The following is a 27,877-nucleotide window of genomic DNA, read 5'->3' as shown; positions in this document are numbered from 1 at the left end:
AGCCTTTAAGGCTGAATGCCACATGCAACAATCCTTTTAAAAGGAAATAATTATTTGTTAGCATTCTCCACATCATGTTTATCCTCTTGGAAACAATTGCGTATTTTTGATTTCTCCGTCCTATTGTCTGTTTATTTATCCAAGACGGCAACTTGGGCAGATGCTTGAGATGTGTACGTTGTGGAAGTGGAAGACCGTGTTCACTAAGCTGTCAATGTATTTCTTGCCACCATTCAAATGTCTACGTTTTGTTTGCGTAACTCTGCAGTACGTCAGTTGAAACCGGGCGCTGGTACGGTGTTGATTCTGATGTGAATGTTTTTGCTGAAATTGAAATTTGTTTTCTGGATGAGGAAGTTTGATTTTTAATTTTTCTCTTCCCCCCCCCCCCCCCCTCCCCCCCACCTCATTTCTCCGACCTGCAGCCCATCCAGATCAAGTCTGTCGTTTCCCCCGAACACGTGAAGGGGTACATTTATGTGGAGGCGTACAAACAGACTCATGTCAAGCAGACCATTGAGGGCGTGGGAAACCTCCGGATAGGCTACTGGAACCAGCAGATGGTGCCCATCAAGGAAATGACAGACGTGTTGAAGGTGGTGAAGGAGGTGACCAACCTGAAACCCAAATCCTGGGTCCGGCTAAAGCGAGGCCTTTACAAGGATGACATTGCGCAGGTAAAACCTTTCTCTCTCGCAGTTTCTGCCTTACACACAAGGCAGCAGACCGACAACCCAATGCGAACGTATTAAGCGTCCTTGCGAGAGTGCCACAAGTATTGCGAAAGCGGAGGAGCCCAGCCTGAAACCATTACCTTAAGAACACCAGAACTAGGAACTGTAAAATGGACAATTGAGCCCCTCGAGCCTGCTCCGCCATTCGATGCAATCCTGTCAGCTTTGACATGATTTTGTTCATGCAAAGATTTATAGACTTCCGCCAGCAATTCCTGGTACAGGGTGGTCAAGTGTGATTATGTAATGGAGTCAGTGGGAAAGGGGAGAAATCTGTGCTTCGCAACAAAGAGATCATGGAGATTGCAGCACGGTAGCACTGTCGCTTCACAGCGCCAGGGTCCCAGGTTCAATTCCCGGCTTGGGTCACTGTCTGCGGAATCTCCCCGTGTCTGCGTGGGTTTCCTCCGGGTGCTCTGGTTTCACCCACGGTCCAAAGATGTGCAGGTTAGGTGGATTGGCCGAATGGCCTCCTTCTGCACTGTTAAATTCTATGATTGCATCCCCAGAACCTTGCATTGAGATTTGGAATTAACTGCTACTCTTAATTGCCCAAATTTCTCTTTGTTTTGTTCTCGTTTTGAGAGAAGTCAAATATATTTTGGTCCAGCAGTGCTTGCTTGAACCATCTTGATCCCTGCGGTGCCCTCTTGGCCCATCGGGTCTGCACCGACTCTCCGAAAGAGCACCCCACCCTGGCCAGGCCCACTCCCCTGCCCTATCCCTATAACCCCACCTAGCTGTTGGACACCAAGAGGTAACTTAGCATGATCAATCCACCTAACCTGCATATCTTTGGACTGTGGGGGGAAACCGGAGCACCCGGAGGAAACCCACGCAGGCACGGGAGGGAACGTGCAAACTCCACACAGACAGTCACCCAAGGCCGGAATTGAACCTGCGTTCCTGGTGCTGTGAGGCAGCAGTGCTAATGTGTACCAAGTCTAGAGGAAAATTAATCAATATTGCTTCTCTTAATTGATTTTTATGTCTTCTAAATATATTTGATCTTGCCCGTGTTGGACGTTTTTCTGTAATCCATTGTCACCAGTTGGAATAACCTGATTGGGAGGGGAGGTTGGGCAAGTGTAGAAAGTCTTCGTGATGGTCTTGACTGTAAGGCAAGAAGTGGAAGATTGGAAACACATCAGCCCTCTGTGACAACTTGGTTGTCCACACGCGAGGCAGGCGGGTCTGTGTCATTCCGCTCAAGATTAGTCAGCCACCCTCATACATGAGAAGGTGTAGATCCATCACTCCGAGGCTACACACCACCTCTAATGATCTTGGAATGCTAAGGTGGTCGCGTGTTTCAAATGAACAGACTGCATACAAAACCATTTAGAGGGGTGTTGCGACTGAACTAGCAACATGGAGGTTGAGAGTTCAAATTCCCCCCCCCCGTAGCTGTTTGTGAAATTGATGAGCTGCTAATTCGCGAACTGACATCAGAACAGATGACCATGAATGCTGCTGTATTAACAAAAGAGCTGTGTCTTTCAAGACAGCAAACCCCCCCCCCCCCCTCTGATCCTGGGCTGCTGCTGCTGCCTTCTTTTTTCCATTCCATCATTCTTTCTGCGAGGTATTCGACGAACGGTTGCCACCGCCTGGTGAACCCTTGAGCCGACCCCCTTAGAACGAACTTAATCCGCTCTAGCTTTATAAACCCTGCCATGTCATTTATCCAGGTCTCCACCCCCGGGGGCTTGGCTTCTTTCCACATTAACAATATCCTGCGCCGGGCTACTAGGGACGCAAAGGCCAAAACATCGGCCTCTCTCGCCTCCTGCACTCCCGGCTCTTGTGCAACCCCAAATATAGCCAACCCCCAGCTTGGTTCGACCCGGACCCCCACTACTTTTGAAAGCACCTTTGTCACCCCCATCCAAAACCCCTGTAGTGCCGGGCATGACCAAAACATATGGGTATGATTCGCTGGGCTTCTCGAGCACCTCGCACACCTATCCTCCACCCCAAAAAATGTACTGAGCCGTGCTCCGGTCATATGCGCCCTGTGTAATACCTTAAACTGAATCAGGCTTAGCCTGGCACACGAGGACGACGAGTTTACCCTGCTTAGGGCATCTGCCCACAGCCCCTCCTCGATCTCCTCCCCCAGCTCTTCTTCCCATTTCCCTTTTAGTTCATCTACCATAGTCTCCCCTTCGTCCCTCATTTCCCTATATATATCTGACACCTTACCATCCCCCACCCGTCTTTGAGATCACTCTGTCCTGCACTTCTTATGTCGGAAGCTGTGGGAATTCCCTCACCTGTTGCCTCGCAAAAGCCCTCAGTTGCATATACCTGAATGCATTCCCTTGGGGCAACCCATATTTCTCGGTCAGCGCTCCCAGACTCGCGAACTTCCCATCCACAAACAGATTTTCAGTTGCGTTATTCCTGCTCTTTGCCACATTCCATATCCCCCATCCATTCCCCCCGGGGCAAACCTATGGTTGTTTCTTATCGGGGACCCCCCCAAGGCTCCAGTCTTTCCCCTATGCCGTCTCCACTGTCCCCAAATCTTCAGTGTAGCCACCACCACCGGGCTTGTGGTGTAGTTCCTCGGTGAGAACGGCAATGGGGCTGTCACCATAGCCTGTAGGCTAGTCCCCCTACAGGACGCCCTCTCTAATCTCTTCCACGCCGCTCCCTCCTCCTCTCCCATCCACTTACTCACCATTGAAATATTAGCGGCCCAATAATACTCACTTAGGCTCGGTAGTGCCAGCCCCCCCCTATCCCTGCTACGCTGTAAGAATCCCTTCCTCACTCTCGGGGTCTTCCCGGCCCACACAAAACCCATGATGCTCTTTTCAATCCTTTTTAAAAAAAAAAAAGCCTTCGTGATCACCACCGGGAGGCACTGAAACACAAAGAGGAATCTCGGGAGGACCACCATCTTAACCGCCTGCACCCTCCCTGCCAGTGACAGGGATACCATATCCCATCTCTTGAAATCCTCCTCCATTTGTTCCACCAACCGCGTTAAATTTAACCTATGCAATGTGCCCCAATTCTTGGCTATCTGGATCCCCAGGTAACGAAAGTCCCTTGTTACCTTCCTCAACGGTAGGTCCTCTATTTCTCTACTCTGCTCCCCTGGATGCACCACAAACAACTCACTTTTCCCCATGTTCAATTTATACCCTGCAAAATCCCCAAACTTCACAAGTATCCGCATTATTTCTGGCATCCCCTCCGCCGGGTCTGCCACGTATAGTAGCAAATCGTCCACATACAAAGATACCCGGTGTTCTTCTCCTCCTCTAAGTACTCCCCTCCACTTCTTGGAACCCCTCAACGCTATCGCCAGGGGCTCAATCGCCAGTGCAAACAATAATGGGGACAGAGGGCATCCCTGCCTTGTCCCTCTATGGAGCCGAAAATATGCAGATCCCCGTCCATTCGTGACCACGCTCGCCATCGGGGCCCTATACAACAGCTGCACCCATCTAACATACCCCTCTCCAAAACCAAATCTCCTCAACACCTCCCACAAATAATCCCACTCCACTCTATCAAATGCTTTCTCGGCATCCATCGCCACTACTATCTCCGTTTTCCCCTCTGGTGGGGCCATCATCATTACCCCTAACAGCCCCCGTATATTCGTGTTCAGGTGTCTCCCCTTCACAAACCCAGTTTGGTCCTCGTGGACCACCCCCGGGACACATTCCTCTATTCTCATTGCCATTACCTTGGCCAGGATCTTGGCATCTACATTTAGGAGGGAAATAGGTCTATAGGACCCGCATTGTAGCGGGTCCTTTTCCTTCTTTAGGAGAAGCGATATCGTTGCTTCAGACATAGTCGGGGGCAGTTGTCCCCTTTCCTTTGCCTCATTAAAGGTCCTCGTCAATACCGGGGCGAGCAAGTCCACATATTTTCTATAGGATTCGACTGGGAATCCATCCGGTCCCGGGGCCTTTCCCGCCTGCATGCTCCTAATTCCTTTCACCACTTCTTCTACCTCGATCTGTGCTCCCAGTCCCACCCTTTCCTGCTCTTCCACCTTGGGAAATTCCAGCCGATCCAAGAAGCCCATCATTCTCTCCCTCCCACCCGGGGGTTGAGCTTCATATAATTTTTTATAAAATGTCTTGAACACTCCATTCACTCTCTCTGCTCCCCGCTCCATCTCTCTTTCCTCATCCCTCACTCCCCCTATTTCCCTCGCTGCTCCCCTTTTCCTCAATTGGTGTGCCAGCAACCTGCTCGCCTTCTCCCCATATTCGTACTGTACACCCTGTGCCTTCCTCCATTGTGCCTCTGCAGTGCCCGTAGTCAGCAAGTCAAATTCTACATGTAGCCTTTGCCTTTCCCTGTACAGTCCCTCCTCCGGTGCTTCCGCATATTGTCTGTCCACCCTCAAAAGTTCTTGCAGCAACCGCTCCCGTTCCTTACTCTCCTGCTTCCCTTTATGTGCCCTTATTGATATCAGCTCCCCTCTAACCACCGCCTTCAACGCCTCCCAGACCACTCCCACCTGGACCTCCCCATTATCATTGAGTTCCAAGTACTTTTCAATGCACCCCTTCACCCTTAGACACACACCCTCATCTGCCATTAGTCCCATGTCCATTCTCCAGGGTGGGCGCCCTCCTGTTTCCTCCCCTATCTCCAAGTCTACCCAGTGTGGAGCGTGATCCGAAATGGCTATAGCCGTATACTCCGTTCCCCTCACCTTCGGGATCAAAGCCCTTCCCAGCACAAAAAAGTCTATTCGCGAGTAGACTTTATGGACATAGGAGAAAAACGAGAACTCCTTACTCCTAGGTCTGCTAAATCTCCACGGGTCTACACCTCCCATCTGCTCCATAAAATCTTTAAGTACCTTGGCTGCTGCCGGCCTCCTTCCAGTCCTGGACTTCGACCTATCCAGCCCTGGTTCCAACACCGTATTAAAATCTCCCCCCGTTATCAGCTTTCCCATCTCTAGGTCCGGAATGCGTCCTAGCATCCGCCTCATAAAATTGGCATCATCCCAGTTCGGGGCATATACCTTTACCAAAACCACCGTCTCCCCCTGTAGTTTGCCACTCACCATCACGTATCTGCCCCCGTTATCCGCCACTATAGTCTTTGCCTCGAACATTACCCGCTTCCCCACTAATATAGCCACCCCCCTGTTTTTCGCATCTAGCCCCGAATGGAACACCTGCCCCACCTATCCTTTGCGTAGCCTAACCTGGTCTATCAGTTTCAGGTGCGTTTCCTGTAACATAACCACATCTGCCTTAAGTTTCTTAAGGTGTGCGAGTACCCGTGCCCTCTTTATCGGCCCGTTCAGCCCTCTCACGTTCCACGTGATCCCCTTTTTCCAGCTCCTCACCCGGTTCCCACGCAGCTGTATCTCCCCCAGGCGGTGCCCCCCCGCCCATCCCCTCCCATACCAGCTCCCCCCTCTCCCCAGCAGCAGCAACCCAGTAATTCCCCCCTCCCACCCCCCCCGCTAGATCCCCCGCTAGCGTAATTACTCCCCCCATGTTGCTCCCAGAAGTCAGCAAACTCTGGCCGACCTCGGCTTCCCCCCGTGACCTCGGCTCGCACCGTGCGACGCCCCCTCCTTCCTGCTTCTCTATTCCCGCCATGATTATCATAGTGCGGGAACCAAGCCCGCGCTTCTCCCTTGGCCCCGCCCCCAATGGCCAACGCCCCATCTCCTCCACCTCCCCTCCTCCCCCCATCACCACCTGTGGAAGAGAGAAAAGTTACCACATCGCAGGATTAGTACATAAAACTCCTCTTTCCCCCCTTTTTAACGCCCCTCTTCGCCCCACCACTTTGTTCAAATGTTCTTTTTAATAACCCGCTCATTCCAGTTTTTCTTCCACAATAAAAGCCCACGCTTCATCCGCCGTCTCAAAGTAGTGGTGCCTCCCTCGATATGTGACCCACAGTCTTGCCGGTTGCAGCATTCCAAATTTTATCTTCTTTTTATGAAGCACCGCCTTGGCCCGATTAAAGCTCGCCCTCCTTCTCGCCACCTCCGCACTCCAGTCTTGATAAACGCGGATCACCGCGTTCTCCCATTTACTGCTCCGAGTTTTCTTTGCCCATCTAAGGACCATTTCTCTATCCTTAAAACGGAGGAATCTCACCACTATGGCTCTGGGAATTTCTCCTGCTCTCGGTCCTCGCGCCATCACTCGGTATGCTCCCTCCACCTCCAACGGACCCGCCGGGGCCTCCGCTCCCATTAACGAGTGCAGCATCGTGCTCACATATGCCCCGACGTCCGCTCCCTCCGCACCTTCAGGAAGACCAAGAATCCTCCGGTTGTTCCTCCTTGCGTTGTTCTCCAGTGCCTCCAACCTATCCACACATCGTTTCTGATGTGCCTCATGCGTCTCCGTCTTCACCACCAGGCCCTGTATGTCGTCCTCATTCTCGGCTGCCTTTGCCTTCACGACCCGAAGCTCCCGCTCCTGGGTCTTTTGTTCCTCCTTTAGCCCTTCGATCGCCTGTAGTATCGGAGCCAACAGCTCTTTCTTCATTTCCTTTTTGATCTCTTCCACACAGCATTTCAAGAACTCTTGTTGTTCAGGGCCCCATGTTAAACTGCCACCTTCCGACGCCATCTTGGTTTTTGCTTGCTTTCCTTGCCGCTGTTCTAAAGGATCCACTGCAATCCGGCCACTTTCTCCTCCTTTTTTCATCCGTATCCAGGGGGGATTCCCTTCTGGTTTACCGCACAGTGTTTTTAGCCGTCAAAATTGCCGTTGGGGCTCCTATCAAGAGCCCAAAAGTCCGTTTCACCGGGAGCTGCCGAAACGTGCGACTCAGCTGGTCATCGCCGCACCCGAAAGTCCGCAAACCTCCCTCTTAACCTCATGTGGCTTACGTGTAACTCCTGCACTGTGTAGCCGACGCTTAATTTTGTCAGGACGACGAGAGATAGGCCATCCGCTGTCCATGTCCCACAAATAAATTTAAACCCTGTACTTGATAAAATAGCGTTCTCGTATGGCTTTGTCATTAGACTGGTTTGTGTATGATAGACCATTTGGGAAGTGTTCAAATTTATTCTTTGTGCGTCAAAGGTTTTGAAAGAAGATTTTTTTTTTTTAAAAAGGGAAAGGTGGGAGTTTCTTTTTGCCAAGGGACATCATTGTTTCACGTTTGGATTGGATTGGATTTGTTTGTTGTCACGTGTACCGAGGTACAGTGAAAAGTATTTATCTGTGAGCAGCTCAAACAGATCATTAAGTACATGAAAACAAAATAAAATAAAATACATAATAAGGCAACACAAGGTACACAATGTAACTACATAACACCGGCATCGGGTGAAGCATACAGGGTGTAGTGTAATTCAGGTCAGTCCATAAGAGGGTCGTTTAAGAGTCTGGTAACAGCGGGGAAGAAGCTGTTTTTGAGTCTGTTCGTGCGTGTTCTCAGACTTTTGTATCCCCTTCCCGATGGAAGAAGTTGGAAGAGTGACTAAGCCGGGTGGGAGGGATCTTTGATTATGCTGCCACTTTCCCCAGGCAGCGGGAGGTGTAGATGGAGTCAATGGATGGGAGGCAGGTTCGCGTGATGGACTGGGCTGTGTTCTCTGAAGTTTCTTGCAGTCCTGGGCTGAGCAGTTGCCATACCAGGCTGTGATGCAGCCCGATAGGATCCTTTCTATGGTACTTCTGTAAAAGTTGGTAAGAGTCAATGTGGACATGCCGAATTTCCTTAGTTTCCTGAGGGTGTATAGGCGCTGTTGTGCTTTCTTGGTGGTAGCGTCGACGTGGGTGGACCAGGACAGATTGTTGGTGATGTGTACCCCGAGGAATTTGAAGCTGTTAACCATCTCCACCTCGGCCCCGTTGATGCTGACAGGCAGTTCAATCCACCTGTGGTTGATGAGTGTTAACCTTGCACCGCCTTTGAACCCGGGCCCGTTCAGTACAGCATGCGATGATTGTTGAGTACACTCGCGAGATAGAAGCTCTAAACCATAATTGATGCTTAACTGCAAGTCAAAAACCTGTGTGCCAAACTGTTCAAAATATCCAAGCTTCTTTAAATATCAATTTTTTAAAACTGTCTTTCGAAGGCGGAGGACATAAATGTTGGTGGTTATCGTGGTTCCCTGCCTCACCTGAAAGGCCTTCACAAACTTGCTATTTGTTTTCTATTCCAGGTGGACTATGTTGAGCCGAGCCAGAACACCATTTCCCTGAAATTAATCCCGAGAATTGATTACGAGCGGATCAAAGCTCGAATGAGTTTGGTAAGAGCCCATCTTTGTGTACTCGTGTACTCCGCGGATAATGGACTCAGACTGGATCAAAGTGTTGGTAGTTGGTATTATTTGTATTAAATGCCCCGAGTTTTGCGCTACCTGACGAAACAATCGTGAGATCGGGAAATTGTGTTGGAGGTTGAGATTCTCCCCAGTGTCGGACCTCCTCAATCCTATCTGAACACTTGGTCCTGAAGACTTATTGTCTGCTGCTGCTAAATTTTCGAGCGATTTTTAATTGAACACTGTCATCCTTTCGGTATGTCATTAATATTTTTTTTTTTTTACATTTCATCCCACAGAAAGACTGGTTTGCTAAAAGGAAGAGATTCAAGAGGCCACTTCAGCGATTGTTTGACGCGGAAAAAATCAGGTCCGACTTAAAGTGCAGCTCCTTTTACAGTGAGACAGTAACTGTTACGGGTATAGTTGTGTTTTGAATGCTGAGTATTACATTCAGGGGGTGTGCAGCGTGACTGCACAGCTCTTCGTTAGTTGTCCGAGGTAACCATGGGAGGGCCCCATTGGGCACCCTCGACCAATTTGGGGGACACCAGGATGTTCATCAAGCAGTCCAAGTTGTCTCAGATTTCTGGCAGCGTTGCTATGTTCATTGGCTCACCGGTACATTTCTGTCGCTGCACACTAACAATATTTTCTGCAATGATATTTTCAATATTAATTAAAATATTTTCTGTCATTTGTGGCACAGTGATTAGCACTGCTGCACCCAGCGCCAGGGACCCGGGTTCCATTCCCGCCTTGGATGACTGTGCGGAGTCTGCACGTTCTCCCCGTGTGTGCGTGGGTTTTCCTCCGGGTGCACCGGTTTCCTCCCACAGTCCAATGATGTGCAGGCTAGGTGGATTGGCCGTGCTAAATTGCCCCCTAGCGTCCAAAGATGGGCAGGTTAGGTGTGGCAGCAGGGGAGTGCGTCCAGGTAGGGTGCTCTTTCAGAGAGTCAATGCCGCCTTGATGGGCTGAATGGCCTCCTGCACTGCAGGAATTCTGTGATAGCATTTCTTTCTTTGTGTTGCTCAATGGGATCCCCCAGGTTGTGTCAGTGGTTGGATATGGCAGTGGCCACCATCATGGAAGACTTTGCAGGTTACCAAAATAAATGGAAGTCCAGCCGCTTCATGTCAGAATTAATGTTGTAGAACTTCAAGTGTAGCTCCATAGGGAAAACGGTAGGAAAAATCAGCAAATAGATTTTTGTTAGCCAAAGATATCAAGACATGTGGAGCAACAGTGAATATACAGAGTCAGATTGCAGTTGATCTAACTGACTGTCGGGACAATCTGAAGGCGCTAAATCGCCTTGTCCTGTTTTCCGACAGATTTCATACACGTTCTGTAACTTTACAAACGCATTGCACCTCCTGCCACCTCAGCTGGAACGCGCAGTCGGTGTTGCTGATGCCATTGTCGTGGTTATCCACCTGGAAAGATGCAGGCAGCTACCTACGTGATCACTGGCAGTGACGTCGCAGGCACTGTGACTGCATCGGTGCAAGTGCGGCCTCCTGCAGCTGCGGTGGCAGCAAATGCAACGGTTGCTATGTCTTTAGGGCAGCACAGTGATTAGCACTGCTGCCTCACAGCTCCACGGACCCGGGTTCAATTATGGCCTTGGGTGACTGTCTGTGTGGGGTTTGCACTTTCTCCCCGTGCCTGCGTTGGTTTCCTCCTGGTGCTCTTGTTTCCTCCCTGAGTCCAAAGATGTGCAGGTTAGGTGGGGTTACGGGGATAGGGTGGACATGTGGGCTTAAGTAGGGTGCTCTTTCCAAGGGCCGGTGCAGACTCGATGGGCCGAATGGTCTCCTGCACTGTAAATTCTATGATTTACACAGGAATAGTTCCCAAATCCAAAATGGATGCTGTGCGAATCGACCAATGATATCCTCTATCCAGTGATACATGAGAATCTGATCAAAAGATTGAGTTAATCTGAGGACCCTAAAGAAGCTGAGTATTGCTAGATTCCGCGCAAATTCATTTCATTTCAATTGCCCCGGAGGGAGCCTGGACTCCTGCGGACTTCATTGCATTTTTGTTTGACACTTAATTAATTTGTTTGAATTGAAATTATAATTGCACAGATCACTGGGCGGTGACGTAACCACGGATGGAGATTTCCTCATATTCGAGGGAAATCGCTACAGCAGAAAAGGATTCTTGTTCAAAAGTTTTGCCATGTCTGCAGTTGTAAGTGATGCTTCTAATAGAATCTCTTGTGCCATATTGTATGGAAGTTTTGTTTCGTTCTCCAAGCTTTTCCTAGCCTCTTGCTTTCTGTGGTGATCGCACGCTTCAGGTTGATGAGCAATTGACTGCTGCTGCTGCAAAGCCAGCAATACAACTGAGAAGAGCACAGGGCATGAAGGCCAGAGTGGTGCCCACGCCAGGATGCCACCTGGCACTGTGGCATTTCCCCTGCCTCCTGAATGGTGGTTGTTGTAGTTCTGGTGCAATTTTAAGTGCATCCGCTCTGGTCTTTGGGATACTGCAGGTGTCCTGCAAGTGTCACCCTCACTTCCTGTCACATGCTAACCCAAAGCTTTTTTTTGTGCCACGTTTTGTGAGCCGGGATCGAACCTGGGACCGTCGTGCCGTGAGACAGCAGTGCTAACCATTGCGCCACCATGCTGCCCCTATCTTCATAACTTAAATGTTCTATCCCTGGCAACATCCTGGTGAATCTCCTCTGCATCCCCTCCAGTGCAATCACATCCTTCCTATAATGTGGCGACCAGAATTACACACACTACTCCAGCTGTGGCCTCACCAAAGTTCTATACAACTCAAACGTAATCTCTCTTCTTTTGTAATCTATTCCTCGATTGACAGAGGCGAGTGTCCCACAGGCCCTTTTCACCACCCTATTAACCCACCCTTCTGCCTTCAGAGATCTATGGACAAACAGGCCAAGGTCCCTTTGTTCCTCAGAACTTTGTAGTGTCGGGCCATTCATTGAATACTTCTTTGTCACATTAATGTCACGGGAGTGTCCCTTTAAGAAATGTTTTTATCTTATCACATGGCTTCAGTGATGTCATTGTGTGGGTGGAGTTGGGCTGTGGACTGGGTTTTTACTTTTTGCTTTTACTTTCGCTTTGAGTTTGAACTGGTTTTTACAGCACAAGTTGAAAAAGAAGGTGTTTTTTTCTCTCTGCATTTAAAAAAAATATATTTTATATTCTCCTTTTTCACATTTTCTCCCAAATTTACTCCCAACAATAAAGAATAATCAGTAACGAATGTAATGTCAATCCCCATATCAATAACAGCAATCCCATCCTCCCACCAAACCAGCCATTAACTCGTATGTTAACATAAACAAATGACAAGGAATCACCCATAGTCACCATTAACACATACAGTCCCCCTCCCCCAACCCCCCTCTGATGTTCGATGTAATCCAATTGTCGAAAGTGCATAATGTATAACGCCCATGAATTGTAGAACCCCTCCATCCTTCCCCTCAAATTTGACCGTTTCAAGCGTCACGAATTCCAGCAGGTCCCCCCTGCCATGCCCAGGGCAAAGGGTGGAGAGGTTGATCTCCACTGCCTTCGGGCGATCAACGAGGCGAAGGCTACAGCATCTGCCCCCGTGCCCGTTTCCAACCCAAGCTGGTCCGACACCCCCGAATATGGCCTCCCGAGGGCCCGGGTCCAGTTTCACATGCACCACTTTAGAGATTATCCTAAACACCTCCTTCCAGTAATCCTCCAGCTTTGGTTTTGGAAAGGACACACGAGCATCTAGACCAGGTCGTCAGTGCTGGGCCACACCTTGGAAAAGGGGCTTCCTGGTTTATGAGATCTTGTTATTAAATTGGAACAGCTTAAGGGGGAAATTTATTAAGGGTTATACATAGAGTGCTGTAGCTGCGTGGGGTATTTATGTTGGTAGTTGATAAAAATGCTTACTGTGTGTCTTTCTAAAAATGTTAACTAAATTTGGAGAATAAACTTTGTTTTTGCTTAAGGCCTCTGTTGAATAACACCTGAAAGGTAGGCCCTTGTGTTCATCGTAACAAAAATCTATAAACAGTTGGAGTTTTCTAAACCTGGCCCATAACATTACCTCTTGCAAAAGTGTATCACCTCACAGTCATTTCTGATTGAATTGACTGCATTTATTCTTCCAATATTAAGAATTAGACAAATTTCTATCTGCCAAATAAAACTTGTTACAAGTTGCTCATGGTGCGTGTTGCTCCTTTTCCCGACCAAGCGGTTGGTGGATGGTGCTGCATGGTCTCCACCAGTTCCCAGCTGATTTGGGCACTGGGATGCGTGTGAGAACTGGTGGGTTATCCGTCCATGTGGTTTTTTACTGTCTGGAAATGCCTTTGCTTCCCGGTCTTGGAATGACTGGAGTGATTATTTGTCCATTCCAGATTACTGAAGGAGTGAAACCCACACTGTCTGAGCTCGAGAAGTACGAGGACCAGCCGGAGGGCATTGACCTGGAGGTGGTGACCGAAACAACAGGTACGTTGTCTTGTTTCTGGGAGAGAGAATGGAGGGCTACTCGACAGAGGGCTTTGCACCAACCCCCACCTCCCACACACACACACAATGCATATTTGTGTTTTCATTGCCTCAGGAAGATTTCTAACTTGTTTTCTCCAGTACCCTGTGTTAGTCAATTCAGCAGGCCTTTGAGCCAAGTGCAGCTGGTTCATTGTTTCCAGCTGAGTTTGTGAAATCCTTAGCCTTGGTGCCCTTGGACGAGTGAAAATAAGAATTGAACTGGCCCATGTGGGTGCAGAACTGGGCTCAGCAACATAACGACGTAGCCCCCGGGCCTCCATCAACATGTGTGCGGAGAATGGACAAACTGGGAAGAGTGTTTGAGGACGTTTAGCATCTATAGAAATGTACCACCCCAAACTTGATAGCTGAAGAGAATGGGGAAGGAAATCATAGGGGTGGGGGAATCCAAATGTTCCTTCAAAGGAACCAGCACCGCCTGTACCACTTTAAAGATGTGTTGATACCGATGTACAAGCTTGTCCTAGGCAGTCTAAGAATATTTTTGAGTTGTCTATGGAAGTGTCATCAGTCCAAATATTTTTATGTGCTCTGCCGATGCTCAGTGTAAACTGATAACTCTGACATTATTTTTTTTACAAGCAGTTCCTAGTATGTGGTGCTGAAAGGAATCTAACCATGTAATCTGAAGTAGTTGGAAGATGTTAAGACGCTACAATGAGGGGTGGCACGGTGGTGCAGTGGCTAGCACTGCTGCCTCACGGCGCTGAGGACCCGGGTTCGATCCCAGCCCCGGGTCACTGTCCGTGTGGAGTTTGCACGTTCTCCCCGTGTCTGCGTGGGTCTCACCCCCACAACCCCAAAGATGTGTAGGGTAGGTGGATTGGTCACGCTAAATTGCCCCTTAATTGGAAGGACTCTAGATTTATTCTCTAAAAATACAATGTTCTAGTCAGCCGCATTTTGGAGTGTCCCGTTCAAATCAGGTCACCGTGTCACAAAGATATGAACACCCTGACCCAGGGGGGGGATTATCTCAAAGGGTTTTCAAAACTGAGTTGGATGCCGCAATGGACGAATTGGGGCACTGGGAACAATGAACTTGGGGCTGTTTGGTTTCTCTTGATTGAAGTTTAAGTGGAAGGTTTTGGCTTTTTGCAGGCAAAGAGAGAGAACACAACTTGCAGCCTGGAGATAACGTGGAAGTTTGCGAGGGTGAATTGATTAACCTGCAGGGTAAAATTTTGAGCGTGGAGGGCAACAAGATCACAATTCTGCCCAAACACGAGGATTTGAAGGTACTGAACAATGTTGATGGAGAATCAGTTCATCCCTACAGGTCAGCAAGGAGTGGCTTTTTACGAATAGCAGATGTATTCATCTGAAATCTGTTTGGTCGCTCGGTCGCTGTCGCCTACTTTAAACCAAGATTGCTGTCCTAATCTGGTCTGATCATCACATCAGTTAAGATCAGTCACGAAATAGACTTTGTTCTTACCATGTGCAAATCCAAGGAGGAAATCCACTCCTTTGGGAGAAGCCGGCAAAGCAAATCAAACCAGCGGACCCGGGTGGCTTGCAAAGCAGCTCCTGCTGAAAGTTTGACTTTGCGGACATTCGGTGAGGCCAGGTTTGACTCGGCTGCAATGTCCCTTTGTGCCCAACAGGCCGCCGTTGAGAACTGTACCTCTATATAACCAGAGAATCCCTGCAGTGCAGGAGGAGGCCATTCGGCCATCAAATCGGCACCGGCCCTCTGAAAGAGCATCCGTACCCAGGCCCGCTCCCCCGTCCTATCCCCATAACCCCCACCCAACCTTCAGAAAATAAGGGGCGATTTAGCACAGCCAATCCACCCTAACCTGCACATCATTGGACTGAGGGAGGAAACCTGCGCAGACACGGGGAGGACGTGCAAACTCCCCACAGACAGTCACCAAGGCCGGAACTAAACCCGGGTCCCTGGTGCTATGAGGCGGCAGCGCTAACCACTGTGCCACCACGGTATCGATCCTGGCCATTTCAGAGGTGTTAGAGGGCACCAATTGATAGATATCTGAGCTGGGAGCGAAAGCACTGAGGAGAGGAAACTACATGTAAATATCAGCTGTGCAGCAGATGAAATGATGCATCTCAGCTTAGAAAAAGGTGTCTGTTCAAAAGATTTATTTTTAAAAATAAATTTAGAGTACCCAATTCTTTTATTCCCCCTTATTAAGAGGCCATTTAGCGTGGTCAATCCACCTAACCTGCACATCTTTGGGTTGTGGGGGTGAGACTCACGCAAACACAGGGAGAATGTGCAAACTCCACACGGAAAGTGACCCAGAGCCGGGATCGAACCTGGCACCTCAGCGTCGTGGGGCAGCAGCGCTAACCACTGCCCCACCGTGCTGCCGGTGTTCACAGGATTTGTAACCAGGCCACTGACCCAGTCTGGACTTGAGTAGGTTTTAAAATACACACATGGGGCACCGTGATTAATGTTTTCAAATTTAACCTCTGTTTATTTACAGGATCCTCTAGAGTTTCCAGCGCATGAATTGCGGAAGTACTTCAAAATGGGTGACCACGTGAAGGTGATAGCCGGGCGATATGAGGGAGATACAGGACTGATTGTGCGGGTGGAAGAAAATTTTGTCATTCTGTTTTCGGACCTAACAATGCACGAGGTAATGCAATACTCTGAAGGAAAAGCGAGAGGGCTATTCAAATTACATGCTCAGAGAAACTACTATGTATATTTATGTAGCGCCTTGAACACGGGAGGATGTTCCAAAGCCGTTGAAAGCAAGGTTACATGGACGAAAATTAGCGCTGGGCCAAATGAGACGTTAGGACATTGACTCGGAAGTTTTATCGAAGGGGTAAAGAAGTAAGCTTTAAGCACGGCCTAAAATTGGAGAAGTAGAGACCAGATGCTGTTTATGGAAGGAATTCCGAGCTCGCAGCCTAGATGACAGAAGCCGTGGCGACCCGCGGTGGGGTGAAGTAAATCAGGAACACACGGCCTTATTGGAGGTTTTCAGCTGGGAGTAGGTTACAGTGATGGGGATGTGTAATACCCCTCCTAGCCACTCACTATCCTGACTTGGAAGCATATTGCCATTCCTTAACTGTCAGTGGGTTAAAATCCTGGAACTCCCTCCCGAACAGCACTGTGGGTGTACCTACACCACATGGACTGATGCGGTTCAAGAAGGCGGCTCACCCACCACAGTCTCAGGGGGCAATTAGGGCTAGGCAATAAATGCTGGTCTTGCCAACAAGGCCCACAGTCCATGAAAGAATTAAAACCAGGAATATCTAAGGTTGGTCCTGTCACTATCTTGCACTTTCCGACAGGTTATTAACTGGCCATCAGAAGCAGGAATCGTGTCTGTGCAAGAGGTACAGGGGACAGTTGTATTGCTTCATCTGTTGACCCTGTCTCTGGCCAACTGTCTGTTCAGTTGTGTTTTATTCTGTCATGTGATATACGATTTGTGCAGTTGACGAGCTTTCATGGTGGAGCAGCTTTGAGGATGTTGATTATTCTGAGGCTATCCGATCCTGTTGTCTTTTAGCTGAAAGTGCTGCCGAGGGATTTGCAGCTGTGCTCGGAGACTGCGTCTGGAGTTGATGCAGGGGGTCAGCATGAGTGGGGTGAACTGGTGCAACTTGATCCACAGACTATGGGAGTCATTGTCCGGCTGGAGAGAGAGACATTCCAGGTACAAAATACATCCTCTTGCGGTGTGTTATTTGACACATTAGAACATAGAAAAATACAGCAGGATGTTGTGCCGAACTTTTGTCCTAGATTAAGAACAAATTAATCTACACCCCATCATTCTACCGTAATCCATGTACCTATCCAATAGCCGCTTGAAGGTCCCTAATGTTTCCGACTCAACTACTTCCACAGGCAGTGCATTCCATGCCCCCACTACTCTCGGTGAAGAACCTACCTCTGACATCCCTCCTATATCTTCCACCATTCACCTTAAATTTATGTCCCCTTGTAATGGTTTGTTCTACCCGGGGAAAAAGTCTCTGACACTGTTGATTAATGTCATTTGCTCAACTTAAATTGCATTCTTATGCTAACCGTAGGACTTTTAATATGCAGATCTTTATTCAATATATTCATAGTTAACTTTCTCATATATACTAATTAGAGCAGGGGACAAAAATCCTGGTTGAGAGGTAAGCGCTAAGGACTGTTGTAAAGTGGCGGCACAGTGGTGTAGTGGTTAGCACTGTTGCCTTATGGCGCCGAGGACCCGGGTTCGATTCCGGCCCCAGTCAAAGTCCGTGTGGCGTTTGCACGCTCTCCCCGTGTCTGGGTGGGTCTCACCCCCACAACCCAAAAAGATGTGCAGAGTAGGTAGATTGGCCACGCTAAATTGCCCCTTAAATGGATTATTTTTTTTTTAAAGTGGTGTCATAAAGGAGGAGAGAGCAGTGTGACGGGGTGAAGTGTCGTAAAGGAGGAGAGAGAGAGATGGGGAGAAGTATCGTAAAGGAGGAGGCTGTGGCGGAGAGAAGTATCGTAAAGGAGGAGAGAGTGGTGCGGCGGGGAGAAGTGTCCGAAAGGAGGAGAGAGTGATGGGGAGAAGTGTCGTAAAGGAGGAGAGAGTGACGGGGAGAAATGTCATAAAGGAGGAGAGAGTGGCAGGGAGAAGTATCGTAAAGAAGGAGAGAGTGACGGGGAGAAGTGTCATAAAGGAGGAGAGAGTGACGGGGAGAAGTGTCGTAAAGGAGGAGAGTGTGACGGGGAGAAGTGTCGTAAAGGAGGAGAGAGTGACGGGGAGAAGTGTCGTAAAGGAGGAGAGAGTGACGGGGAGAAGTGTCTTAAGGAGGAGAGAGTGACGGGGAGAAGTGTCGTAAAGGAGGAGAGAGTGACGGGGAGAAGTGTCGTAAAGGAGGAGAGAGTGACGGGGAGAAGTGTCTTAAGGAGGAGAGAGTGACGGGGAGAAGTGTCGTAAAGGAGGAGAGAGTGACGGGGAGAAGTGTCGTAAAGGAAGAGAGAGTGACGGGGAGAAGTGTCGTAAAGGAGGAGAGAGTGACGGGGAGAAGTGTCATAAAGGAGGAGAGAGTGACGGGGAGAAGTGTCGTAAAGGAGGAGAGTGGCAGGGTGGCCCAGGGAGGGAATCCGGAGTTTCGGGCCTTGGCAATGAAGATTCGGCTGCCTGCGGTGCAGTGATAACCACCCCGAAGTATGAGATATCGTTGACCTAATGGCAACCCTCGCCCTCCTCTCAGTTTCATTCCACCACTCTCGCTCGCACCTTGCTCACGCTGTCATGCAGCTTTAATGGACGTCTGAGACCCCAAATTATGCAGCCACAGGAGCGCTGTCTGTCAAATCGCCAGCTCTACAAAGTAATTGATTTGTTTCCCGTACGGATTTGGAAGTATCGCACGCATCTCTCGCTCCTCCGTCGGAATGGTCATGAGGTGTGATAGCAGGCTGCAGTTTGGGAACAGGAGAGAACTGGTCTACTCACTGCTCCGTTGCAAAATCACACTGACCATCTGAATTCCAGCGATGGTCTGGATTACACTTGTTACTGGTGCGAACTCTTTGTAATTACAATTAAATGTGGGAATTAAGAATAAGCGCAATTTGCATTTCCCATACACCGAGCATATTAATAAAGTAATTGAAGAAATACAAATTCTTGTGACGTACGTTTGTTCAAGAAGTGGCCCGTTAAAATGTGGCTGTGTTATTGAGAGTTTGGGTTGCCACCTGTTTTTGGCCCACGGGGATGGCAAAGGAAAACAACAAATTAAACACAATCCTGACCAAAACTCCCACAAACGACAAACCTTTTGTGAACTCTCTTTAACTTGCTGACTTTGCTGTTTTTTAGAAGGCATTTTTTGCAAATGGCAAATTGTATCCTTTGGTAATATAAATAGAAAGCTGGTCCTTTTTATACTTGGGCTGTGAAATTCAGACACTTTGCTGATTTGATATTTGTCTTTGATAGGTCCTTAATATGTACGGGAAGGTCATTACTGTGAGGCATCAGGCAATTACACGGAAGAAGGACAATCGCTTTGCTGTGGCCCTGGACTCTGAGCAAAATAATATTCACGTGAAGGATATTGTCAAAGTCATTGATGGACCGCACTCGGTAAGACCGCCCTGTTGCCTTTATAATAAGATCACCAGTTGTAGCGTTTTGAATCAAAGTGTTTCGTCGGCATTTCCTCTGGTGACTCCAGCCCCCTCCCTCTATTTCTCATCTACATGCTGCCCCTTTGACCACACATCTGAAAACATAGCGTTACCTGTTAACACCCAGCTCTGCCATCCTCATCAACTCCTCCCCATCTCCAAATGATCAGGCTGCTTGTTTGACATTCGGTCCTGGGCTGGTAGAATTTTCTTCCAGTTAGGTATTGGGAGGAGTGAAACCGTTTTCCCGGCTCCAGGCTCCTTTCCTTCGCCACTGATTTCATCTCTGTTCCTGCCGACCAACTGAGGCTCAATCAGAATGTTTGCGACCCTGTATTAGACCTTGAGATGGGTTTTCAACCACACATCCACACCATCCGTACTCGCCTGATCTCTCTATTCGCCCTATCAAAACCTTTCACAATCTTCAAGTCGCTCCTTAGCTGCCTGTTTTCAGCTTCTACTGTTATTTTGTCAGATTCCTCTTCCCTACGCAGTGACGGATGGTGATGGAGGTGTCTGAGATAGCTGTGATTCGGGGTGTATGATTATGTCAGGCTGTTGCCTGATGAGTCTATGTGACAGCTCTTGCAAAAGCTCCCGGACGTTTACAAGAAGGTCTTTGCAGGGTTGACTGGGCAGGGAGTGCCACTGTCGTCTCTGGTGCCTTTGTCGATGCCGGTTAGACCACCTGGGTTTATTCCCTATCAACCTTTCTGTCGTGGCTTCGTACAGCTGAGTGTCTTGCTAGGCTACATCACTGTAGGTCTGGAGCCACAAGTAGAACAGACCAGGTAAAGATGGCAGATTTCCCTCCCGAAAGGACATTAGTGAAGCAAATGGGTTTTTATGGTCACTGAGACTAGCTTTTAATTCCAGATTTTTAAATTGCGGAGCGCTAGCCTGGACCTCAGGATTGCTGGTCCAGTAACATCATCACCACACTACCGTCCCCTCTGGGATTACCTAGTTTCTGTATGTCGTTGAAGTTTTATGTATCTTTTGCTGAAATGTGCAAACAAACCATGCTTGACAGAATTTTACAACCAGGAAAGAAATTTGTATTTCTCAGGGTCGCGAGGGTGAGATTAGACACTTGTATCGAGGCTTTGCGTTTCTGCACTGCAAGAAATTGGTGGAAAATGGCGGCACATTCGTTTGCAAAACCCGACACTTGGTGCTTGCTGGTGGTGCAAAGGTAAGCAGAGTAATATTACACAACCGTGATAAAATCCCAGTATTTCTGCTTTTTAAAAGAACATCATCTGTTAAAGTAACGCTCGGAAATTGCCTGTGACGTTGCCGATCATAGGTTTACATATCCGGAATGATGCAGGTGCTGAGGAGTGTCCCATGCTAATGGCATCTACTGGGAAGAGCCTGCAATTACATCATGACCGGCACCTGTTTACATAGAGAATTTCTATTCCAAATGTTTAAATCGGTGTTGGCAGTGTCAAATCGTGATGTAAACATTGGCACAGTGGTTAGCACTGCTGCCTCGCAGCGGCAGGGACCCGGGCTCGATTCCGACCTTGGGTGGAACCGGCATAGAGTTTTGCACGTTCTCCCCGTGTGTGCGTGGGTTTCGATGGGTGCTCCGGTTTCCTCCCGCGTTCCAAAGACGTGCAGGTTAGGTGGATTGACCATGCTAAATTACTGCTTCGTGTTGAAAGGATGAGGTGGGGTTACGGGGATGGGGAGGGAGCATGGGCCTGGTGCTCTTCCAGAGGTTCGGTGTAGACTCCATTGGCTGAATGGCCTCTTTCCACACTGCAGGGATCCTAGGATTCTGTATTTGTGACATGTTTGACACAGGAAGTAACGCGACACGCTAGAATGGAGTTAGCGGCAGTTCTTAATTGTGGGCAGTTGTGCTGTAGAGCAATCTCGCTCCATTATTTATCCGTTGTCTATACATTGTCAGTGGTTCTTCGCTGGCCAGCAGGAGGAATGTGTGAGTAATTTAATAAGAACCGTGTGTGTCCCACCTTTATTCAACCTCCCAAGTGCTCAGAGACTGGGAGTTATGGAAAGTAAGAACGTCAGAATCTGAATCCCAGCTCTTGGGTTACAACTCCGGGAATATTGCCTCCCAATTATTTTTTGGCTAAGAGGTTTCCTGAAGGTAACCATGGTGTGTTGGTGCTCCCTTAGAGAAATCTGACTCATGACCTCTTTGCAGCTTGTCATTCACGGAAAGTTGGAATTCTGCCTGTCTCCCTGTTCTCGGTGATAGTCGTGTGATTGTAGCATGGGTGTTTCTGGATAAAACTGAATCCATGCTAAGTTTGGAAATTAAAATCTGTTTAATTGTCATTTGTGAATCCATTAGCATCTCTGCCACTTGCGTGTTAATACGCTGTCTAGAACGCGGTGCAGGAAGGAAACAGAACTGGAGGTGTTTGCTGTCGTCCTTTCTGTTTGTCCACTTGGAACATTGAAAAGCAGAAGATGCTGGAGGTGTGCTGAAGGTCACCTCAGAATCTGACGGAAAGACTGATTGGTTAATCTTTGGGCTGGGATTGTTAGGACACTGGGCAACCCTGCTGTCCATTTCCAATTCCGGAGCGATTTTCTCCTCGGAAATGCTGGCGTTGAGATTGTTATCCTGTTTGCATAGAGAGTTGACCCCCCTCGGACCAGAAGGACTCTTTCAGGTTTTGTGCTGAGTTAACGCAAGGCAGCGGCGTGGATGCCGTGTATAATTGGTTTGGGAGATTGCAATCTGGCCGGAAAGAAAGTGGACACCAAGTGATTTCTGGGCTTGAATCATAGAATCTCTACAGGGCAAAAGGAGGCCATTCGGCCCACCATTACTGCACCGCTCCTCTGAAAGAACACTCTACCCAGGCCCACTCCCCTGCCCTATCCCTGTAACCCCACCTAACCTGCACATCTTTGGGGGAATTTATCATGGCCAGTCCACCCTATCCTGCCCATCTTCGGCTGTGGGAGGAAACCGGAGCACCTGGAGGAAACCCACGCAGACACACGGAGAAAGTGTAAACTCCACTCAGACGGTCATCCGAGGCCAGAATCGAACCCGGGTCCCTGGCGCTGTGAAGCAGCAGTGCTGAACACTGCCACCGTGCCGTCCCCGGGTTGGCTGTGTTCTGACCGCCTCCCTCCCTCAGCTTGTACATGAATAAACAACTACGTGTCCACGTTATTGGAGTGCGCCCAATACCGTAGCATCATATTTGATTTGTTGCGCCGTCGTGGAGACGAGGGACAAGTGTTGTTGAGAAAACAAATGACGGTGTTTCCCTTTCTGAAGTGGGGGCTGCCTCTTGAACTTGCCTGACGATTAACACAGACCGTTCCTTCACCGACCACTTTTTTCTTTTTAATCGTTCATTCCAGCCGAGGGACGTTACCAATTTCACGGTGAGCGGCTTTGCCCCGATGAGCCCCCGGATCAGCAGCCCGATGCATCCCAGTGGCGGAGGTGAGTGAACTCTGAAACTTCTGCTTTGGTGGAGCGCGGCCTTTGACAGGCAGGACCGAGTGCAAATGGATCGACCTAACTCCGTGATATTGCTATGTTTGGGTGACCTGTTGCTTTCTTAGAACATAGAACATTACAGCACAGTACAGGCCCTTCGGCCCTCGATGTTGCGCCGACCTGTGAAACCACTCTAAAGCCCACCTACACTATTCCCTTATCGTCCATATGTCTATCCAATGACCATTTGAATACCCTTAGTGTTGTCGAGTCCACTACTGTTGCAGGCAGGGCATTCCACGCCCTTACTACTCTCTGAGTAAAGAATCTACCTCTGACATCTGTCCTATATCTATCTCCCCTCAATTTAAAGCTATGTCCCCTCGTGCTAGACATCACCATCCGAGGAACAAGGCTCTCACTGTCCACCCTATTCAATCCTCTGATCATCTTGTATGCCTCAATTAAGTCACCTCTTAACCTTCTTTTCTCTAACGAAAACAGCCTCAAGTCCCTCAGCCTTTCCTCATCAGATCTTCCCTCCATACCAGGCAACATTCTGGTAAATCTCCTCTGCACCCTTTCCAATGCTTCCACATCCTTCCTATAATGCGGCGACCAGAATTGCACGCAATACTCCAAATGTGGCCACACCAGAGTTTTGTACAGCTGCATCATGACCTCATGGCTCCGAAACGCAATCCCTCTACCAATAAAAGCTAACACACCTTACGCCTTCTTAACAACCCTCTCAACCTGCGTGGCAACTTTCAGGGATCTATGTACATGGACACCGATATCTCTCTGCTCATCCACACTGCCAAGAATCTTACCATTAGCCCTGTCTTTCTGTTATTCCTTCCAAAATGAATCACCTCACACTTTTCTGCATTAAACTCCATTTGCCACCTCTCAGCCCAACGCTGCAGCTTATCTATGTCCCTCTGTAACTTGTAACATCCTTCCGCACTGTCCACAACTCCACCGACTTTAGTATCATCTGCAAATTTACTCACCCATCCTTCTACGCCCTCCTCCAGGTCATTTATAAAAATGACAAACAGCGGTGGCCCCAAAACAGATCCTTGTGGTACACCACTAGTAACTGGACTCCAGTCTGAACATTTCCCATCAACCACCTTTGTCTTCTTCCAGCTAGCCAATTTCTGATCCAAACTGCTGAATCACCCTGAATCCCAAGCCTCTGTATTTGCTGCAGTAGCCTACCGTGGGGAACCTTATCAAACGCTTTACTGAAATCGATATACACCACATCAACTGCTTTACCCTCATCCACCTGTTGGGTCACCTTCTCAAAGAACTCAGTAAGGTTTGTGAGGCACGACCTACCCTTCACAAAATCGTGTTGACTATCTCTAATCAAATTATTCCTTTCCAGATGATTATACATCCTATCTCTTATAAACCTTTCCAAGATTTTGCCCACAACAGAAGTAAGGCTCACTGGTCTATAGTTACCGGGGTTGTCTCTACTCCCCTTCTTGAACAAGGGGACAACATTTGCTATCCTCCAGTCTTCTGGCACTATTCCTGTAGACAAAGATGACTTATCTAAGCTGTATATTCCATTGATATCCTGCAAATGCAGTTTTTGCCCTTTGGTTTGTAAGTTTTGCATGGGTAGCCACAACGGGTTTAATGGGACGATCTGTTGACCGCTACGCTGATACTAAGCTGTACGTCATTGTTCGTCTTCCCTGTGACCTTTTTGAGTGAACTCCCCTCCCATATTGAAATGGCGGCTTTGTGGATCCACAAAAAGTCGATGAAATTTGTCCCAGTAATGAAATTCCTTTTCAAAGTGCTTTCCCCTTATTTATGCAGTATTACACTTCCAATATATATTAACTGAACAATATGTATAAGAATAGCTGAACTACTTCAGTTACTTTGTAAATTAATTTTGTTTCCAAACTAATAGAGCGGCATGGTGGTTAGCACTGCTGCCTTACGGTGGTTAGCACTGCTGCCTCACAGCGCCAGGGACCCGGGTTTGATTCTGACCTCGGGGCGACTGTCTGTGTGGAGTCTGCACATTCTCCCCGTGTGTGCGTGGGTTTCCTCCGGGTGCTCCGGTTTCCTCACACAGTCCAAAAATATGCAGGTTAGGTGGATTGGCCACGATAAATTGCCCCTTATTGTTGAAAGATGTGCAGTTTAGGTGGTGTTATGGGGTTTGGGCGGGGGAAGGGGCCTAGGTAGAATGCCCTTACAGAGGGTCAGTGCAGATTCAATGGGCCGAATGGCCTCCTGCACTGTAGGAATTCTATGGATTCTAGTAGCACCTGGGTAGGAGCCAGACTGGACTTTGTGGTGATTCTTAATATTCTCAATAATTGAATGTTCTGAAATCCAGTTTACTGCTGGACGTTTGCTGTGATCAGTTTACCTGCAATGTGAAATCAGTATTCCAGTGTATAATGTTTTAAATATGTTCCTCTCCGCATGACCATTTGTCGACGTTTGAGATGAATGATTTCAAACCGGTTGATCCTTGATAATTGCAATTCCGTGACCAGTGCAATCATGTGTCGGTGTGTGTCATATCCCCTTCTACGTGTGGTTTTATTTATAGTTATTTTCTTGGCTTCTACAACGATACAGATTAAATTTTGATTTTACAGCCCCTCGAGGTGGTGGGTTTGGAGGACAAGGGGGAATGGGCCGCGGTCGAGGCCGGAGAGATAACGATCTGATTGGACAGACGGTTCGTATCTCGCAGGGACCGTATAAAGGTATGTTACGAAACTGATGATTTTTTTTACAATTGCAAGCTTGTGCTGTCTGTTCAGGGCAACGTACACAACAAAACCTCAACACGGCTTAGCTGTTCCTGTGTACAATACTTAATTACTGTCTCTTCAGTGCCAGCTTAAGTTTGTGTTCTTGTGTGGCGGCACGGTGGTTAGCACTGCTGCCTCACAGCGCTGAGGACCTGGTTTGATCCGTGTGGAGTTTGCACATTCGCCCTGCGTCTGCGTGGGTCTCACCCCTACAACCCAAAGATGTGCAGGGTAGGTGGATTGGCCCTTAATAGGAAAAAAAAAAGTTTGTGTCTTTCACTTTATTAAAGCTCAGAAACGAAATCCTGTAAAGGCCAGAAGTTCTTAAAATGGCCGATAAATTGCAGTGTAAAAATCCGGATAATTTTAGGCAGTGGTTTTATCGATGATGAATATTTGCTACTTTCATCCCTGGTTTACATCGGTACTTACTAGTAGCTCTGCGGTGATTGAAAGTCAAGATTGTTCCCTCTAACTCCTGTCGCCAATTGTCACTGTCTGTCTGCCTCAGCATCGGAGAGGCCGTCCGCAAGCGAGGGAGGAAGATGGGACAAGGAAAAAAATGGCTCGAGCCTTATCCACCATTCAAGTGGATCACGATTGATCAGCACTAACTCTTGTCCACTTGCCCTGGTTATTATAAATCTTAAGTAGACTTTTGTTGGACAGGAAATCTCGGCAGCTTTGGGGAAAGAGGGGAACTAGATTTCCACTGCCTTTTTGTGTGGAAGGTGGGGGGAATCTCCACTTCAGGCTGAGATATTAATCCGCCTATAGAATTATTCTGATTGCAAACCTTTTTATTTGGTAGTCTGCCTGGCTGAACAGACAGTGACCGGGGATTCTGTCTGAACAACAGAACTTTGCCCACCGGTTGGAGAGGCAGCGGGGTAGGTTCCGATGGAATTAAGTGCTCTTCAAATGACCACCGTCGGGCCTTCGCCAGCAGTGGAGTTCCCGCCAAGAGCTGCTGGCCAGTGACAGGCTGACAGATCCTTGTGCTGTCAACAGCAACTGGCGGCACTCACTAGAGCCTAGGGATCCATGCAGGACCCCAGACCAAGGTGGGAGTGAGAAGCGGGTTGCGGACAGTGGAGTATTGGGGGTGGGGGGATAGTTTAACGGAGGGCTGGGGCAGTGAGATGGGGGGGGATAGTTGACGGAGGCTGGGACAGTGAGATGAGGGGGGGGATAGTTGACGGAGGCTGGGGCAGCGAGATGAGGGGGGATAGGTGACGGAGGCTGGGGCAGTGAGATGGGGGGGGGGGGCGATAATTGACGGAAGCTGGGGCAGTGAGATGGGGGGGGATAGTTGACGGAGGCTGGGACTGTGAGATGGGGGGGGATAGTTGACGGAGGCTGGGCAGTGAGATGGGGGGGATAGTTTACGTAGGCTGGGGGGGGGGATAGTTGACGGAGGCCGGGGCAGTGAGATGGGGGGGGGGATAGTTGACGGAGGCTGGGACAGTGAGATGGGGGGGATAGTTGACGGAGGCTGGGGCAGTGAGATGGGGGGATAGTTGATGGAGGCTGGGGCAGTGAGATGGGGGGGGGATAGTTGACGGAGGCTGGGACTGTAGAGATGGGGGGGGGATAGTTGACGGAGGCTGGGCAGTGAGATGGGGGGGATAGTTTACGGAGGCTGGGGCAGTGAGATGGGGGGGGATAGTTGACGGAGGCTGGGGACTGTGAGATGGGGGGGGATAGTTGACGGAGGCTGGGGCAGTGAGATGGGGGGGGATAGTTTACGGAGGCTGGGCAGTGAGATGGGGGGGGGATAGTTGACGCGAGGGCCGGAGGCAGTGAGATGGGGGGGGGGGATAGTTGACGGAGGCTGGGACAGTGAGATGGGGGGGGGATAGTTTGATGGAGCTGGGGCAGTGAGATGGGGGGGGATAGTTGACGGAGGCTGGGGCAGTGAGATGGGGGGGGAGGGGGCAGTGAGATGGGGGGGGACGTGACGGGCCGG

The 27,877-nt window shown here is 48.9% G+C and overlaps 1 protein-coding gene across 3 annotated transcripts in view; it reads left to right on the top strand.

Moving 5' to 3' along the window:
- The window catches only part of supt5h (SPT5 homolog, DSIF elongation factor subunit), a 76,540-nt gene extending 50,648 nt beyond the window's left edge, over positions 1-25,892 (top strand). For all 3 annotated transcript variants that reach the window (XM_072490316.1, XM_072490314.1, XM_072490315.1), the window contains 12 exons: positions 426-677; positions 8,878-8,967; positions 9,282-9,352; positions 11,082-11,187; positions 13,388-13,481; positions 14,646-14,782; positions 16,001-16,156; positions 17,051-17,197; positions 19,466-19,612; positions 20,729-20,854; positions 23,023-23,107; positions 25,750-25,892. In XM_072490316.1, the coding sequence (XP_072346417.1) occupies positions 426-677; positions 8,878-8,967; positions 9,282-9,352; positions 11,082-11,187; positions 13,388-13,481; positions 14,646-14,782; positions 16,001-16,156; positions 17,051-17,197; positions 19,466-19,612; positions 20,729-20,854; positions 23,023-23,107; positions 25,750-25,877 (1,539 nt within the window). In that variant the 3' untranslated portion in view covers positions 25,878-25,892. The remainder of the gene's footprint in view (positions 1-425; positions 678-8,877; positions 8,968-9,281; positions 9,353-11,081; positions 11,188-13,387; positions 13,482-14,645; positions 14,783-16,000; positions 16,157-17,050; positions 17,198-19,465; positions 19,613-20,728; positions 20,855-23,022; positions 23,108-25,749) is intronic.
- The last annotated feature ends 1,985 nt before the right edge of the window (positions 25,893-27,877 follow it).

This window comes from Scyliorhinus torazame, chromosome 25 (genome assembly GCF_047496885.1).
Source record: "Scyliorhinus torazame isolate Kashiwa2021f chromosome 25, sScyTor2.1, whole genome shotgun sequence".
Classification (NCBI taxonomy): Eukaryota; Metazoa; Chordata; class Chondrichthyes; order Carcharhiniformes; family Scyliorhinidae; genus Scyliorhinus; species Scyliorhinus torazame.
The sequence above is the reverse complement of the archived record's forward strand: the minus strand, read 5'-3'. Positions and strand labels throughout refer to the sequence as shown.